Source organism: Trachurus trachurus (genome assembly GCF_905171665.1).
Source record: "Trachurus trachurus genome assembly, chromosome: 9".
NCBI lineage: Eukaryota > Metazoa > Chordata > Actinopteri > Carangiformes > Carangidae > Trachurus > Trachurus trachurus.
In genome coordinates, this window is record NC_139895.1 from 12021062 (window position 1) to 12036995 (window position 15934).

Below are 15934 nucleotides of genomic sequence, written 5' to 3' on the forward strand. Positions count from 1 at the left end.
GGGTCACGCAGCCTAGTAGGCTCCCGCAAAACACGCATGAAATCTCGGCTACGTTTCAGAGAGCGGTAGGCAACAACTGTAAGATACTTCACTGCCTTTTTTCTCTTCTTTTTCTTTTCTTTTACCTCCTCCACCACCACCACCACCACACAATTTGTCTCAGTTGCTTCTTTCTTTTTTTTATGTTGTTGTTAGTGGTAACATATCGCAGCAGCCGTTGACGTAGCTGACGTGACTGTTGATGAGTCTGAATATCCCAGGCTGCACGCGGAGATAAAACGGGGGTTTTAATTGAGGAAAAGCTCACCGGTTTGGTGGTTAAATTCATCTTTTAAAGGGGTTGTGAGTGTGTTTTTGTGTGTGTGAAACACAGTTAAACCGGGGTTTGAACTGAACACCTGTCCCCCGGACGGACGGACGGGTCCTCCTTATTATTACAATTATTATGAGGAGGATTTAACGATATGACTTTACTCAGCAGTCAGCAGTCATTTTCCTCGCCGAGAGGAGGAGTAGGTGGAGGTGGAGGAAGAGGAGGAGGTTTGGCGTGTTTCCCATGGCTACACCAAGCTTTCCTGGGGGGGTTATTTGCATTCCTAACCAGTCCGTGGACGTGGTGCACTCACTGCTGACATACTTATGGTTATATTGCGATTATCTTTGAGCACCAGTACCTGGGAAAAGAGTGACAGAAAGAGGGTGTGTAGTAGTAGTAGTAGTAGGTAGGTAGGTTACGTTAGGTTACGTTAGGTAGGGAGGAAAGAGCAGCTCCAGGAGTCGTGACGTCACCTCCAGGAGTCGTGACGTCGCCCTGGAGGTGCAGGTTCATCTCCCGTCAGTTTGTGTTTTTTTGCCTTTTGTTGACTGAACACCCACCTTTCTTTCCCACCCACCCTGAACCTAACACCATTTACACCACCGGACCAGTCAGGTTTCTAACGCTTCTGCCTTCTCCTTCCCTCCCTCCCCTCTCTCTCTTTCTCTCTCTCTCTTCCTCCACTCCCTCTCTCTCTCTCCCTCTATCCACTCCTCTCCTCTCCACTCCCTTTCTCCTCCGCCGCCTCGGAAGGAAGGAAGCCCCCCTAACATGAGGAGGAGGACTAGCTGGCTGTAACCCTGTAGCCCAGACCGGTAGGGGATGGTGGTGCCGCTGTGAAGACGCAGAAGACGCCGGTGTGGAGTGGACTGGAGTGTCCGTGGACGAGCCTGTGGTGGTCGGAGTAACGAGGGTGGTGGTGGTGGGTGTGGGTGGGGGTGGGGGTAAGAGAAGAGGACCGGTGGTGGTGGCCCCCCCTGGACATCATGACTGTTTTCAACCAGGAAAATGTTGAGGAATTTTATGAAATCCGAGACGAGCTGGGGAGGTGAGTTGATTCTCCTTCTTCCTCATAATATGTAGATATGTGAACTGAACTTCCCCCCTCTTTCATGGCTGATGATGGAGGTTATCTCATTTTTAAATCACAAAATATTGAAAGTCTTACACAATATACTGTTTCCATGCCATGCTGCACCCACAACTCTGCACACACATGGATTCAGACAGTCCACACAAACAAACACCACTGCATGCTCTCACTTGGTGCTGCTGCTGCTGCAAGTGATGATGATTTTCTCTATTGATTAATCTGCAGTTTATCTCCATGGTCTATTAAATCGTTCTGGTCTGTAGAACACCAGAGAGAGTGGTCAATAGTTTTGTCTGAGCTGCTGTTCGCTCTGAATCCAATCGCACTCAACTGTATTATCACAAAAAAAAAAAAAACGACAAAGAGAGGTGAGAAATCGTCACATTTGTGCACGTGTCTGGCGTCTTGAGCTTGTGCAATAACTGCAGTTGTCAAAATATACAGTGTTTGCTGACTCCTCCGCTGTGGATCAGCTAATCCTGGGGGGTATTTCTGCAGACACCAAGGGCACGTACGAGAACGACTCGTCTGAAGCTCAGCTCAGATCGTTTGGAAATCAAATGGGAAAAATTGTGATTTCATAACACATACTCACACTCACACATCTGAGATCTGAGGCACAGTTGTGTGTTGGAGGAAAACAGGATTACAGATGTGAGTAATGTTGATCTTTGGCATACTTATTGTCACAATAACAGGCCAGCTACGGTCATCTGACTCATATTTTCCACTATTCTGACTGAGTTAGATGTGCAGAAGAGCAGTGGAATAACAAACACATGAGAGAATAATAAAAAAAAAAGCACCAAAATGAAGATGGTGATGTCTCTCTAGTGCAATTTCAGCAGACTTGATGATGACCACAGTCGCCGGCTTCATGCAGAGCAGTGAAATACCATGGAGCCACCTCATCTATCAAATGGGTGTGATAAAAGGGTAATTTAGGCTGGTGTGTATCAGGCGGTGGTGATTGTGGGGGGTCTGTCGCACATAAAAGGTCGGGAATCACTGAACTAATCATCATTGCGGCTCCAATTTGAAACATCATCATAATCGTCCTGAATATCTGCTGCAGACGGACGGACGACATTATAGTCCATACAAAACGCTAATGCACACTCTGACTCAACTCAAGCATGCACGCACATGCATGTGCTATAAATGTGAGTGGTAGCCAGGACATGCACACACCCACCCACCCACCCACCCACCCATGTATCCATCCATCCATCCACCCCCCTCCCTCTCCCTCTCTCTCACTCTCTCTGTCTCTGAGTCGGACTACATCTGATAGGCTCTGATTAATGCAGTCCATAATGCATGATCGTTGTCAGTGATGAAGAGGGGAGCGTCTACTGTAGCTGCCTCATCCAGGATTTATAGCAAAGAGGGGAGGGAGGGGAAGGAGAGGGAGGGGGTTTGTGTGTAGACGTTATCACCCCCTGCGTCTTTTACTGCACAGAATTTGCATCCTAGCTCAGCGGCCTGTGTTTGGTGGAAGGTGCATGAGTGTTGATGACATGGATCTGACAGGAGAGATGTTTTTGTTTTGTGTTTTAATCTGGAAAGTTGCTCAAATTAGAAAGGTATATGTGTTAAAATTGGTGGTGGTTTTGTTTTAAAGAGACCCCGAGGAGTTTGCTTTTGGTTATAAAAGAGTCTCATATTAATGTGGATGAACCTACGTTACCCACACTTGTTAATGGGTCCATTTTCAATAAATATATCGTTTTGCCTTTATAGTTATTTTGATGTTATTATTTAGTGGTCGACTCGCCCAGCATTTCCTGGTTTCGGTTTCCTGGATCGCTAGTTGGCATTGTTTATGGTCGGAACTACGACGGTATCTGATCGTCTTCCAACCTCCGACTTTCGTTCTTGATTAATGAAAACATTCTTTGCAAATGTTTTCCTTTCGTCCGTCTTTCGCACCGGTTCAAGAATTTCACCATGCGCGCGGAGGCTCATGGGAAATCTGGTGTGGAAACACATCCAAAAATCCTCATAGTCCCTTTAAGTGCAATTTTTCTTTACAGGTGCTTGGATCAAAAACTAGGTTATTGAGCAGTTAAAGGTGGACGAAGGCTGCGTTGCTTTTATCCGCACAGTTGCATCACATCACATCACGGCTGCTGCGGCCGCTGCTGCTGTCTCGTATAACTGTCAGAGATATGGGAACGGATCTTGTGTGAGGTTGTGTGGCTATCAAAGTGACACATGTACTCCATGTTGGTAATAATCAACCAATTGTTTTCTGCTCTCCAGGGCCTGTCTGGCAACACCGCTTCTCCTTTTAGCACACTCACCTTCCTTACACGGTGTGCATGTGTGTGTGTGTGGGAGAGAGAGAGAGCTGAAGTTGCCATAGCTGCTTCTCTATGCTACTTTGGGTAATAGAGACGATTGGGGAGCTTTGTGTAATGGGATTGAATTTCTGGCTGGAGGTAAATAGACGGCTACGTGTGAGTGTGATAGTCTCATTTGGTCGCCACTCCAGCCCCAGGATCTGTTCTCTATTGTGGCTTTTTGTGGAGGACAAGGAAAGTTTAAATCAGGTTATCGTTGAAGTTTTTCTAGCATTCTGAAGTGTTAAAGTACTGTTATTGTTTGCTTTCTTGTAAAAACAAAAAAAGTTCCCAGTTCTGTTATAAAGGCAGATGGTATTTTGAGAGAGAGGTTCGGCCCAGACTGTTGTGTGTTGCACAAGTTCAGTTTTGAAGGGATTTTGTGTCTCTTATGAGACAGAAGATTTATACATGACCCGTGGGGGAGGAAAGGTTTTAGTCTGTTGCCTAATATGAAATATTAAATATAACCTGCTTAACGTTTGATAGCCTGGATCATCTGTAAAATCCCATCGATGCAAAGTGCAGTTGTTGAGCAGCGAGAGCCAACTTTTAAAGTAGGGATGCACGATAACTATCGGTACAGATGATTACCGGCCAAAATAAACACAGAGAAGTCCGATAATGACGTGACTCAAGCCAGTTATAATGAACCAACGCTGCCTTGATTTAGCTCATTTTCAGTTTGTTTGTCCACTAATATATAGCTACTATACTATTAGTTGATTTGAAACAAACACAAGTTTGAAGGGTCATATGTGGATATATTATTGTGTTAAGTCAGAGGCAGCGCTGTGATGTTCATCTTTACTCATTCAGGTGTGTATATAAACTATAAAAATGGTATCGGTTATGAGAAGCAAGAAGTTAACGATTATAGGTAGGCTATTGGTGGAAAAAAAAGAGTTGTGGTGCGTCCACATTTTAAAGAGACATTCAGGCTCATGAATAGAAATAAATGGCCGGTCTGTGGGAGACATGTTTTGCATCGGCTGTAAAGCTGCAGCCAGAGCTGGACTGGTGTTTTTTATGCAGGAACAACTCAAATGATATGTAAACATGGTTTTAAAGAGAGTTTTGGCCAATTTCCAGTGATGCTTTTTTCCCTTGTAGGTTTTTGTAACATCATCCCTTCATTATTTCGGCCAGAGTTTGGCCTCGCTCTAATCACAGCCAGTTGACAGGAGCTGACACGGCTGAATTTGTTCTACAGGACTTTTTAATGCTTCTTCTACACTCTAAAATATGACAAGTTCAGCTTACTTAAAAAAATCTAGGAAACCGATTGCACTAAAAAAGGTAAGTAACTCTAACTAATAGTCTTAAGTTAAGTTTACTTCATATCTACTTGTTAAGTTTACTTTAAATCTAGTTGTATTCACTTAATTTAGTGAAGTTATTCACACTTTAAAAAACTAAGTATAATAAACTTGATCTTTCTAAGTGATACCAACTTAAGTAAGTCAAGTTAGTCAGACTTAACTGAACAGTTGTGTTTACTTAGTAGAATCTAGGAAACCGATTGCACTAAAAAAATCAAGCAAGCAGAACAAAGAATGATAAGTTTGCAGACTTCTTTTATTGAAACAAAATGCCAAGGCCACTCTGTCATCAAATGACACAATAAAATACACCAAGGATATCTCCTAACAACCTATGAAGTCAACAATGAAGTCAAATGTGTTCTTTGGTCTTTTTGGATCATCCAAATGAAGATCGTATATTAGTCCAAATGTAACACAAAAAGCTTGTGCATGGCTTCCAACGTCATCCACGACGATATTACCTTCCAGTATGATAGCAATGCTGGAGGGTTCAAGGTGCAGAGCATGTGGACCTGGCTGCTGTCTGTCTTCTGGTATGACAGTTAAGACTCCAACAGGGACTTGAGTGATGTCTGCAATGGTGTCGGTGTCCTGCAGATACAAAGGAAGGTTAAAAGCGTTTAGCTTACTTTGGTAGAGCTGCCGCTCCATGTTGAGGCTACAGTCTTCACTGCAGACAGTCTCGGTTCGAATCCCGCATCTGGCAGCCCTTTCCTGCATGTCATTCCCCCTCTCCGCCTCCCCATTTCCTGTCCCTCTCTCCACTGTACTGTCGATTAAAGGCAATAAAAAGCCCCCAAAATATACTTAAAAAAATAAATACATAAACGTCCCATAACACCTGAAACGACAGCATCTCATTTCAGTGTGTAACATGAAATACTTACTTTGGAAAAGTCACTTCCATCATCCCCGAGGAAATGGGACATTGAATGGAGACATTGCAGGACAGCAGTCCTCAAGGCTTCGACATCATCGGTCTACAATTGAGGAAAACAGGAAAAGAAAAAGCAAATAAATATGGAAAAGCATTTTCTGAAGAAACTGCATCACATTTTTCCAACTTAAGTTATTTAAAGGAATAGTTTGACATGTTAGGGAATGTATTTGCTTGCTGAGCTAGATTATGAGGTCAATATCACTTTCATGTCTGTTAGCAGGGTGTGTGTGTGTGGAAACTAGCAGGGTGTGTGTGTGTGTGTGTGTAAACTAGAACACTGTCAGAAAGGAACAACTTGCACGATTCCCTGCACTTAAATATAAAATGAGAAGGAGTGCTTACCTTTGTTTCAACCTGGGAAAGGATCTCCTGAAGTGTCCTTCCAATTATTAAAAGAAGTCCCGCACAAGATCTTTACTTGCCACTCTTGTGAATTCTGCAAAGACCTTGAAAGACAAACACAACCCAATCACAAACACAATCAATTATGATTACCCCTCCTAGCACATGTTTAAGTTGCATTATAATTTGATGGTACATTACAATTAATTTATATTTTAGCACAAACCATGGCACATCACACATTCACTTCTCTGTCTTCTCACTCCTTTACATTCTCTCTCCCTGTTGTAGCTGCTCCAACACAAGTCGACATGTGGGTTTTAGTTAGCTGGCTTGGCTAATGTTAGCTAACAATAGCATTAGCCTACCTCCAGAGATATTTCCCATGTTCATAAAAAAATGTCCTGCCAAAATTTTAGTTGTACGCTAAGTAATGAAATTATAGCTGACAAAAGACTTTGAATAACTTACCAAGAGACCCAGAAAATGTGGTGTTCCTCCAAGGCTTTTGTCCACAGCTTCTGGAAACTTCCCTTGTGCTGCTCTACTGCGCATGTGCACTGCCGAACCTCTGCGTTAACTCCAGCAACAGAATGTTACGAGTCCAGTTTACTCAGATGAACTTAGTTTCAAACCTCTTTAAGGAAAAATGACTACATACTTACATTCCATGAGTTAAGTCAACAGGATAGGGACAGATAAGTAAAGTACACTTTTATGATTTAAGTAAGCACAGTTGTTACCTTTTAGAGTGTACTGTTAAAACTGTTATTATGCTGCGTTTACAAACAGCTCCTCCAGTTTCTTGTTCAGTTTTTTCCGCCCCAACGTGCATTAACTCGGATGAACTTTCGTAAAAGCCACTGTTAGTTTATGATAAAAGCCTGCCAGTCTGTCTATTCATTGGCTAGATTACAGCGGCATGACCTGCTCTATAATGCCTCGCACGCTTTAAGAAAGAGAGCCTTTTGATCCGACTGTACTCCGGCCTCGACCCCGGCTGGAATTGGAATGAGGCCCATTCGGTTTTGGCTAAATGGTGCTGATGGTGTTGGTGGTGGTGTTGGTGGTGAGGGGGGAAATTGGGAAATCACCCAAGCAGTGACTTTCTCCTTTTCATTGACGGTGCTGCTGCTGCCTTTGGTGTCTGTGCACCGTATAGAGCCGAAGCCTGGTGAAGCCAAGCATCTAACCTTCATTAGTCTCCAGCCACAGTGAAGCATGCACGCAGGATAATGAGGGAGGGAGGGAGGAAGGGAGTGTGTGGAAGAAGCTGCACGGATACAGGATTCAACAAATACACTCGGGAGAGATTGAAACCGTCATTTTTGATCCATGTGTGCAGTTTGATTTGATCTAATTCTGTGTGTTTCTAGCATCTGGAACCACTTGTTAAAGAGCAACTATGCAGGATTTGTAGCTTTAACTATGCTACATTTTTACCTTGATCAAAACACTTCAGAGTAATTGTGATAAATGACTTGGAGAATGGAGGCTCCGTGACACATGCCCTGTAACCCATAATCTCTTGTTTATGACGGATTAAACTACACAAATATACACGTCATAACATTGTATATGATATACAACTTTATGTACCGCTCTATTGATTGATTTCTTGCCGACTTCATTGTAAACAAATGCACATGGCCAGGAGGAGGGTTAGCAAAACAGCAGAAAAAGCGACCGGACTTACATAGCTCCTCTTTAAGACATCTGAGGTCTTCACAGTATCCAGAACGTTTGCTTTACCAGATCTCTGTCGAGCCACCTTACGACCTGGACCAGTCTGGGCCTTCATATGTTGGGATGTTGAATATCTGGCGCCTCGGGAGTTTTTATAGCTCTACAGAGCTGCAGAAGGCGAGTGTAACAGTGGGGTTGGCTGCGCAGCCTGCAGGCAGGGCAGCAGGTTGTTACTTGTGGAGCTGCGCTGAAGAAGAAGAAGAAGAAAGTGTAATAATAATCCCATGCAGGCAAATGAATTAGTGGTCAAATCCCCCCCCCCCTCCCTTTTGAACCAGGTCCAGAAGAAATGGCCACTTAACCCGGGCCCCGGCTTCTGGTAGAAATTGCTACAGCCTTACTACAGTCTCTCTCTCGCTCTAAAGGCTCCAAAGGCTTCAAAGGCTTCACCTCCCCAACTCCAATAAGTCAACCACTGACCACATCTGTGCACAGCTGATCTCTCTAATTGCCTCACAGATTGGCAGAGAAATTCTCCCTCGGTGCCTGAAATCAGCGGGGGAGTGTTACCACAGACGTTATAGCTACTGGCATCTCAGAAGAGCCCCTGCTCGATGCCACCTCCTCCTAAATGATGCCTCGTTGGGAGCGTTGAAGGGGTTTCATAGAGGTGCAAACACTCTTAAAGCCTTAAAGCATCTGCAGCCTCCAGTTTAGCTGTAGTGGCACATGTGTTTTTTTTTAATAACAGGCTCTCAATCCTGTTATCTGTGCATGGTCTCATGTCACCGCACGGTGCATTTACATTGTGCACTTAGGGATATCACCCTCGACTCTGGGGAACAGAGATAAGCATATTTGTTCCACTGAGTCATTAATAATATTAAGAAGAAATACTCTAAATAAAATATTCATGAGCTTCGCCACCTGCGTGCCAAAGAAGACAAGTATTCACAGGAGTTGTGTTGCCTGCTTTTAAAATGTCCTTTAAACTTAAACCTTAATCATTTGATAAAAAAACCCCCATCAAGTTGAAGAGGAATTATGCAGGATTTGTAGCTTTGGAGTAATTGTGATGGTTTAATAAATGGCTAAACTTGTTACAGGGAGAATGGAGGAGAGAATGCATGTCACTTATTGTATCTCTTGGCTGAAAACCAACTTTGCAAGATCAGAGCCTCCGACCCGCTGTCCCAGCTATCGCACCGCGACACAAACATGCCCCGTAACCCGCAATCTCTTGTTTATGACAGATTAAACTACACAAATATACACATTCTAACGTCGTATGTGATATATAACGTTATCTACTGCTCTATTGATTGATTTCTCGCTGACTTCGCTGTAAACAAATGCACATGATGGCCTGGAGGAGAGTTAGCAAAACAGTGGAAAAGCGACCAGACTTAGTTCCTCTTTAAACTCAGACTAATTAAATACTTATGTAGTCTGAAGCGACTGTGTTTTTGTTGTTGTTGTACAGTAAGGGGATAGAGGGGAATCTGGGACACAGACGAGCTGTTTTCAAAAGGCTTTATTAAACAACATTGTTTATTTTTCCATTGCTGAGACCCTGATCACATCAGCAGGAGAGATGACACTGACAGGCTGAAATATCGACACGCCTTTATATCAGAGTGCATAGTCATTTAGGATTCACTCAGTGCCTGTGTGTTTTTATTTTTTTTATTTTTTTAGTTTCCATGTTGTCACCATTGGTTTGGAGATCCACTGACTCAGCCACTTTCTAGCTGACTTGGACGGAGGAGGATGACACGGAGTGCGTTTTGTACCACTTTCATCTGGTCCACAGGGCAGATGTACACTTTGCATAATTTTGCGGTGCTCTGCCTCCATCATAAATCTGAGTTAATCTGACCGCTTTTGTGTCTTTCTACCAAATTTGCCCTCTTTTTCTGTTTAAGGTGTGTGTTTCTCTGTGTGTGTGTGTTTCTGTGTGTGTGTCTGGGCATGTGTGGCTGCCGTTCGTAGTTGGAGGAGGGGCAGGCTGTACTTCAGAAAGGATTCTGCAATGCAAATGAGTGAAGAAAGCATTAAACTGGGACTGAATTTGGGTTATTCCTCTGCAAAAATCGCCCCCAAAGACAAATTTTCATGAATACAAAATAGGATTATATGCAACAACACATCCATATGGCTTCCTCTATTAAATGGCGATACAATGTAGAATAAGGAAAATCTTTTTTTTTCTCCCCCTGAAGAAACTGGAAGTCTTTTTTTGCAGACATGTTAAAAAGAAATAAGTCTACAGGAAATCAACTACAGCAAACTGAGACAAACATACATACAGTGGGTGCAGACAGTGCCCCAGCTACTGACCTAGATTTACCCCCCTACCCTACCCTGGGTTGCATTATTGGGTGGAGGGGGCTAGTCTGTGGGTAGCAGGAGTGGCCTTGATGAGGCCTGCCACTCACCCACCCCACCCTAACCCCCGCCCCCACCCCCACAGACACTCCCCTGCTCGACCCCAAGGGAGCAGCAGCGCTGTCACATAAATGCACTGTTCCTGCTGTCAGGCCCCAGGATTTGGGCTCTCTGGTTGTTCCATGATTTATTGATTAAAATCTTAAAATAACAGGAGGAGATTTGAGGCAGTTTAGCAACGATGGACACTGATGGGAAGAGGAAATGCAAGAGTTTACACAACGAGGCCTGATTATCTGATAATACACTTCCTATTTGGACCTGCAGTCGAATTAAAAGGTTGTAAATCTGTAACGGCTGCTTTTCCCCAACAGCTACTGTTTCTTATGAAACCTGCCTCCACCTCATCAGAGCTGTTAACACTGTACAGGAGCTGATTGGCTTTAAAATTTTGTTGCAGTTATGGTGTCTAACAATTGTTTTCATTATTAGTTAACCTGCACATTAATTTCCCAATTAATTGTTCTCAAAAAAATCTCATAAAACTGTGAAAAGTGTTCATCACAATTGCCTGGAGCCAAAGCTGATGTCTGCAAATGTGCTATATAACAAACCAAAACCAATAGATTTAACATATGCCAACTAGTTTACAATAATGTTAGAAAGTCACATTTGGTTTCACGTTTGGCTCATTGGAACCATCAAATATCCAATATTTGTGCTTGAAAATCAACTTATAAGATGAATAATTGTTTTTTTATGTTGATCGACTAATTGGTTCATCCACTTGTCTTTACAGAGCAAAAATAAACACCACAACCATTAACACATGGTACCACAAAAGCTACTAATTGAGCCTCAAAGTCCACTTCTGTGTATTTTTTCTCTCTTTACTCTTGATTCTCTTTCTTAATGTCATATTTTCTGAGCTTCACATGGCTCATTACAAACTCTAGTTAAGAATAATCTGTCTACTTTCTGCAGAATACCAATAATAAGGTTCAAACTGGGATTGTCTGCTATAAATATTTGCTTCAACAAGACAATTGACCCTGTATCTAACAGTATACTGGATGCCAACCAGCTGACAGCTTTATATGGACAGATGCCAGTGGTAAAAGTGATAGGATCACATTAAGAGACAAACCTCCCCATATCTGTGTACTATTAACATTTTAGTCATTTATCCGACACACTACAGCTCTGAGTAGACTTGGGCGAAGAAAAAAAATCACAATAGTCTTGGTTGTGTCTGTTGCCAGCTTTATCTCTCAGGAGTAAGGAATGAATGAGTCAGAGCCGTGATGATGTTCCTGTGACCTCAGGATCATCAGGAGAAAAGAGAACTACTAGAAAAAGACACAAAAAAACAGTGTTCAGTTTGTTTTAGCTTGAAAAATGAGCAGAGAAATAAATATATAAATAAATACTTAAATGATGATCTCTGTGTCAGTCCACCCTCGCCCGGGTGACTTAAGCCTTGTGACGGCGTCTGAATTGCGGTCAGCTTACACTTGAAATTGAAATCTGACTCATTTGGTATGTCCTCCAGGAGCGTAATGAGTTATTTTCAATTAATCTCTGCAGTCAATGGAGGATAATTGGATCCCTGCCAACTGTGTTAGCGGGTGAATGGCAGGAGTGTCATGCTTTTAATGTGCGTGTGTGTGTGTGTGTGTGACTGTGTGTGTTGGGGGGGGGGGGGGTGGTGGTGGCGGCGAAGGAGCTACAAGCTTTTGTGGTCAATTATGAGAGATGTGCAGGCAGCGGAGCGTGGAAACAGAGGGGTTGTAATTGTCTTTTTATTTTTGTCTTTTATCCTCCTTGTGTTACTTTTACACTCGCACTAACACACTAGTGTCACGTGAGCTTTTCTCCTGCAATTAACACTAATGAATGGGATTACTGCACCTACTGCATGTTTACCAGTAATGATATGTGTCGTATACGGCCGGTGTCCCAGAATAGTTAAAATGGGAGTGGTTGGTCAGAAATGTGTTGGAGCACTGGAGCAGACTCCTGTTAACGTTGAAAAGATGGAAGTTTGTTATGTAACACTCCTTCCTTCTGATGCACCTTCTTTTTTGTTTTTGGAAATATCTTTTCTCCTCTCACACAAACTCGCCCACTAAAGATCCCAGCTCCCAGACAGTTCCTGAGAGGATGTCAGACTACAGTATACTCACAGATACACCTGATTTAAACTTGGTTAAATAACTGGGGATGCACCAAACTGGTGTTTTCAGTCCCGATGCCGATACCGACATCTGGGCTTAGCGTTAGGTGTTCGATATTTGGCATTTTCTACGATATATAGGCCATTATTTTCACCGTAAATGTAATTTAAAACGCACTCCTTTGGCTCTGATTCAGCGTCTCTCTGCCTGAAGTCACCACTCTTGGCTGTGTAACAATGTCCCACCCACTGAACCAAGATGTGTTGGAGTTTGTGTTATTCTACAAAATTTTGAGGTCTTTTTTTTATCGCAGATTTCCACAGTAGTCTGTGTTCAGTCTAATCCCGACTGTGTTGCTCTTAATCTTGACACAAAATTTCATAATATAGGTTCTAAATATCGGTTATCAGTTTCCTTGATTACTATTAATTGGTATCGGCCCTGAAAAAATATCAGTGGATCCATACTTTGTGTATCATCCAATAGCAGATACCGAGCCGATACCACTGTTGAATTGATAAACTGTACACCTTGTCATGTGGAAGAGAGTGAAAGCATCAGACTTTGCTTCTCTGTGTTGATCAGTAGTTTTTCATTGACCTTCCTCTCTTTGCTCAGAAGGTGATGGTGATCTCTGTGTAACCAGAAGCCCCAAACAGTTTGTTTTTGTATAAACATATAAATGGAAATATCTCTCTAACACCTTGTAGAGGAGCTGAGCTGCAGCTGTAGGATGCTGGACGTCTTGTATATACATCAGAAAATCCATGCAGGTCTGTTTACGTTGAAGACAAAACATCAGAGTGATGGTCAGCAGCACCGGGGTCGGTCCGTTCTCAGCCTCCGTACAAAGAGCTGACTAAACCATAACACATCCCTCCATGTCCACGTCCGCTTCATGTCTTTGCTTTCTTTGTCTTTGTTTGATTCTTATTAAAGGGATAGTTCAACATTTTTGAAAATTGGCCCATCGCCATGATCCCCCTAGTAATAGCAGTAGGTTCGTTACCTTTAATTGTTGGTCCAAGCTGCTTTTAGATCGGGGGAGAAGAATACCGAGCGGCGCAGCTACACTACGGAGGCTAATGGAATTTCTTGGTTTTGCTCATCAAACTCAGCAAATACACAACCAAAAAACTCAAGAACGCTGTGGTGGACAAGTTGTGACCTGCACATTCACCACGCTATGAGATAATAGCGGAAAGTTGCGAGATGGAGTTGTTGTAGAGGCAAAGTGGGACTTTACACTCTAGACGGCTGCTCGGCGGAGTGATTTCAAAAGCGCCTGTTTACTGCAGATACGTCCGTATACTACGGTACTGGCTGAGGTGCGCACACTGTGTCCCTCCGACCAGTGGTTCACTGAAGAAAGTAGTTCCGAGTATTTGCTTCACTTCTCTTAACTTTCCGCTATTATCTCATAGCGTGGTAAATGTGCAGGTCACAACTTGTCCACCACAGCGTTTTTGAGTTTTTTGGTTGTGTATGTGCTGAGTTTGATGAGCAAAACCAAGAAATTCCATTAGCCTCCCTAGTGTAGCTGCGCCGCTCGGTATTCTTCTCCCCCGATCTAAAAGCAGCTTGGACCAACAATTAAAGGTAACGAACCTACTGCTATTACTAGGGGGATCATGGCGATGGGCCAATTTTCAAAAATGTTGAACTATCCCTTTAAAAACAGCATGAACGAGCCCACACATTTTCCACACATGCAGCTTTGAGATGCTTTCCTTTTGACACACAGACAAACGCTTTTGTTGGCAGTTTTGTGCACCAACACTTATGAAAAGCCTCTACACTCTAATTTGAAACACTACGAGCAGCGTATCATCCGTCCTCAGGATTAAAGGTCAGTGTTGGGGAAAAATACTCTGAAGCATTTAAGTATGGTTAGTATAACAACAACAACTGAAGCCTCAGTCGAGCTCTGGCTTCTCTGGCTGGAGCAGAACAGATTGAAGATCAGGCTGCTGTCTCACATGAAGCCCGTCCAAGCCAGAACCACAGCAGAACTAACGCCTGAGCTCATTTAAAGAGGAACTACGCACTATTTTGACCTTAATTAAGCAGCTTCTGTGTAATTGTGTTGGTTAAATGACTTGTTCCAGGGAGAATGGAGGCCCTCTGTCTTCCACCTACAGTAGCGTCTCTTGGCCCAACCTTGAAAGATCAGAGCCTCCGACCTGGTGTCCCAGATCTCGTTTTTGCGTGCCCCGTGCCCCGTAATCCGTAATCTCTTGTTTATGACAGATAAGACTACACATATACTGTACACATTGTGAAAGGTATATGATGTATAACGTTATCCACTGCTCCATGGATTGCCTTGTCGCCGGCTTAGAAAAAGCGACTGGACTTGCATAGTTCCTCTTTTAACAAGAGCATCAAGTCATACTCCAACCGGGATTAGATTCATTGAAAGTATCGTGTGCTGCCTAATTGCAGCTAGTTGCTAAAATGTTTCTCTCATATACTTAGTTTTGTGGTGTTTCCTGCCCCTGTTTGGCAAAGTCTTTATTTATTAAATATTAAATAAACTTTATTAAAAGTATATACTACATCAGTTGTGTGTTTCATGTTGGAGGTTGACTCCTGTTTGGGAACTCTCTCATCAACTTATTGATCAAACAAAGAAACAAACTCATTGTAGCCAGTAGTTTCTTTCAAACTATAACGTAAAACATTATCAGTGTTACCTAAGCCCCACAGCACGTAGTGGTTGTTCTCAGTGAACTCAAACCATCATTGTTACTGACTGACCTACTTATCTGCAGCACAATGTAATAATTAATTTTATTATCAGGGAAGTGTTCTGTCCTAATCAGTGTTAATATGGGTTGTTTGTATTGATTACAGCGAGCAGTAGGACCATCTGTAAATGAGGTGGAAGAAGAAAAAGAAACACTACTACCACTAAAGATTTAAAGCAGCTTTACATTATGCATTTAATGGCTCAGTTATTTCAAGTTCACTGTTAAACTGCCCAGTCCATGAATTTGCTCTTGTATTGACCACTGTCCTCGTGTTGTTTTTGGCAGCAGCAGCAGGCGCCATACACAACCTGCTCAGCAGCTCGCAGCAGACAGACTGGGTTGATAGAGAGCAGCTGGTGAACATGGTGGAGCATTTAGCAGCTACAGAGTCAGATACTTTCCTTGAGGGGATGGTGGAGACCAAAACCAGAGCAAGAGGAGAATCAATATTGGTCTTAGGTGAAAGCTAATGTTGCTGCAGGACTGTACACATGCAACTGTTTACTTACTAGCTCACGCTATCAACTCAAAAGGTTTGCAGGTTTAAGTCCCTGCAGGTTTAACATTTA

The 15934-nt window shown here is 42.9% G+C and overlaps 1 protein-coding gene across 1 annotated transcript in view; it reads left to right on the top strand.

The window, feature by feature from the left end:
- Nucleotides 1-1270: 1270 nt before the first annotated feature.
- dapk1 (death-associated protein kinase 1) overlaps nt 1271-15934 on the top strand; it is a 103679-nt gene continuing 89015 nt past the window's right edge. Inside the window, exon 1 of the mRNA XM_083979151.1 lies at nt 1271-1364. Within this exon, the coding sequence (XP_083835277.1) occupies nt 1303-1364 (62 nt within the window). The 5' untranslated portion in view covers nt 1271-1302. The remainder of the gene's footprint in view (nt 1365-15934) is intronic.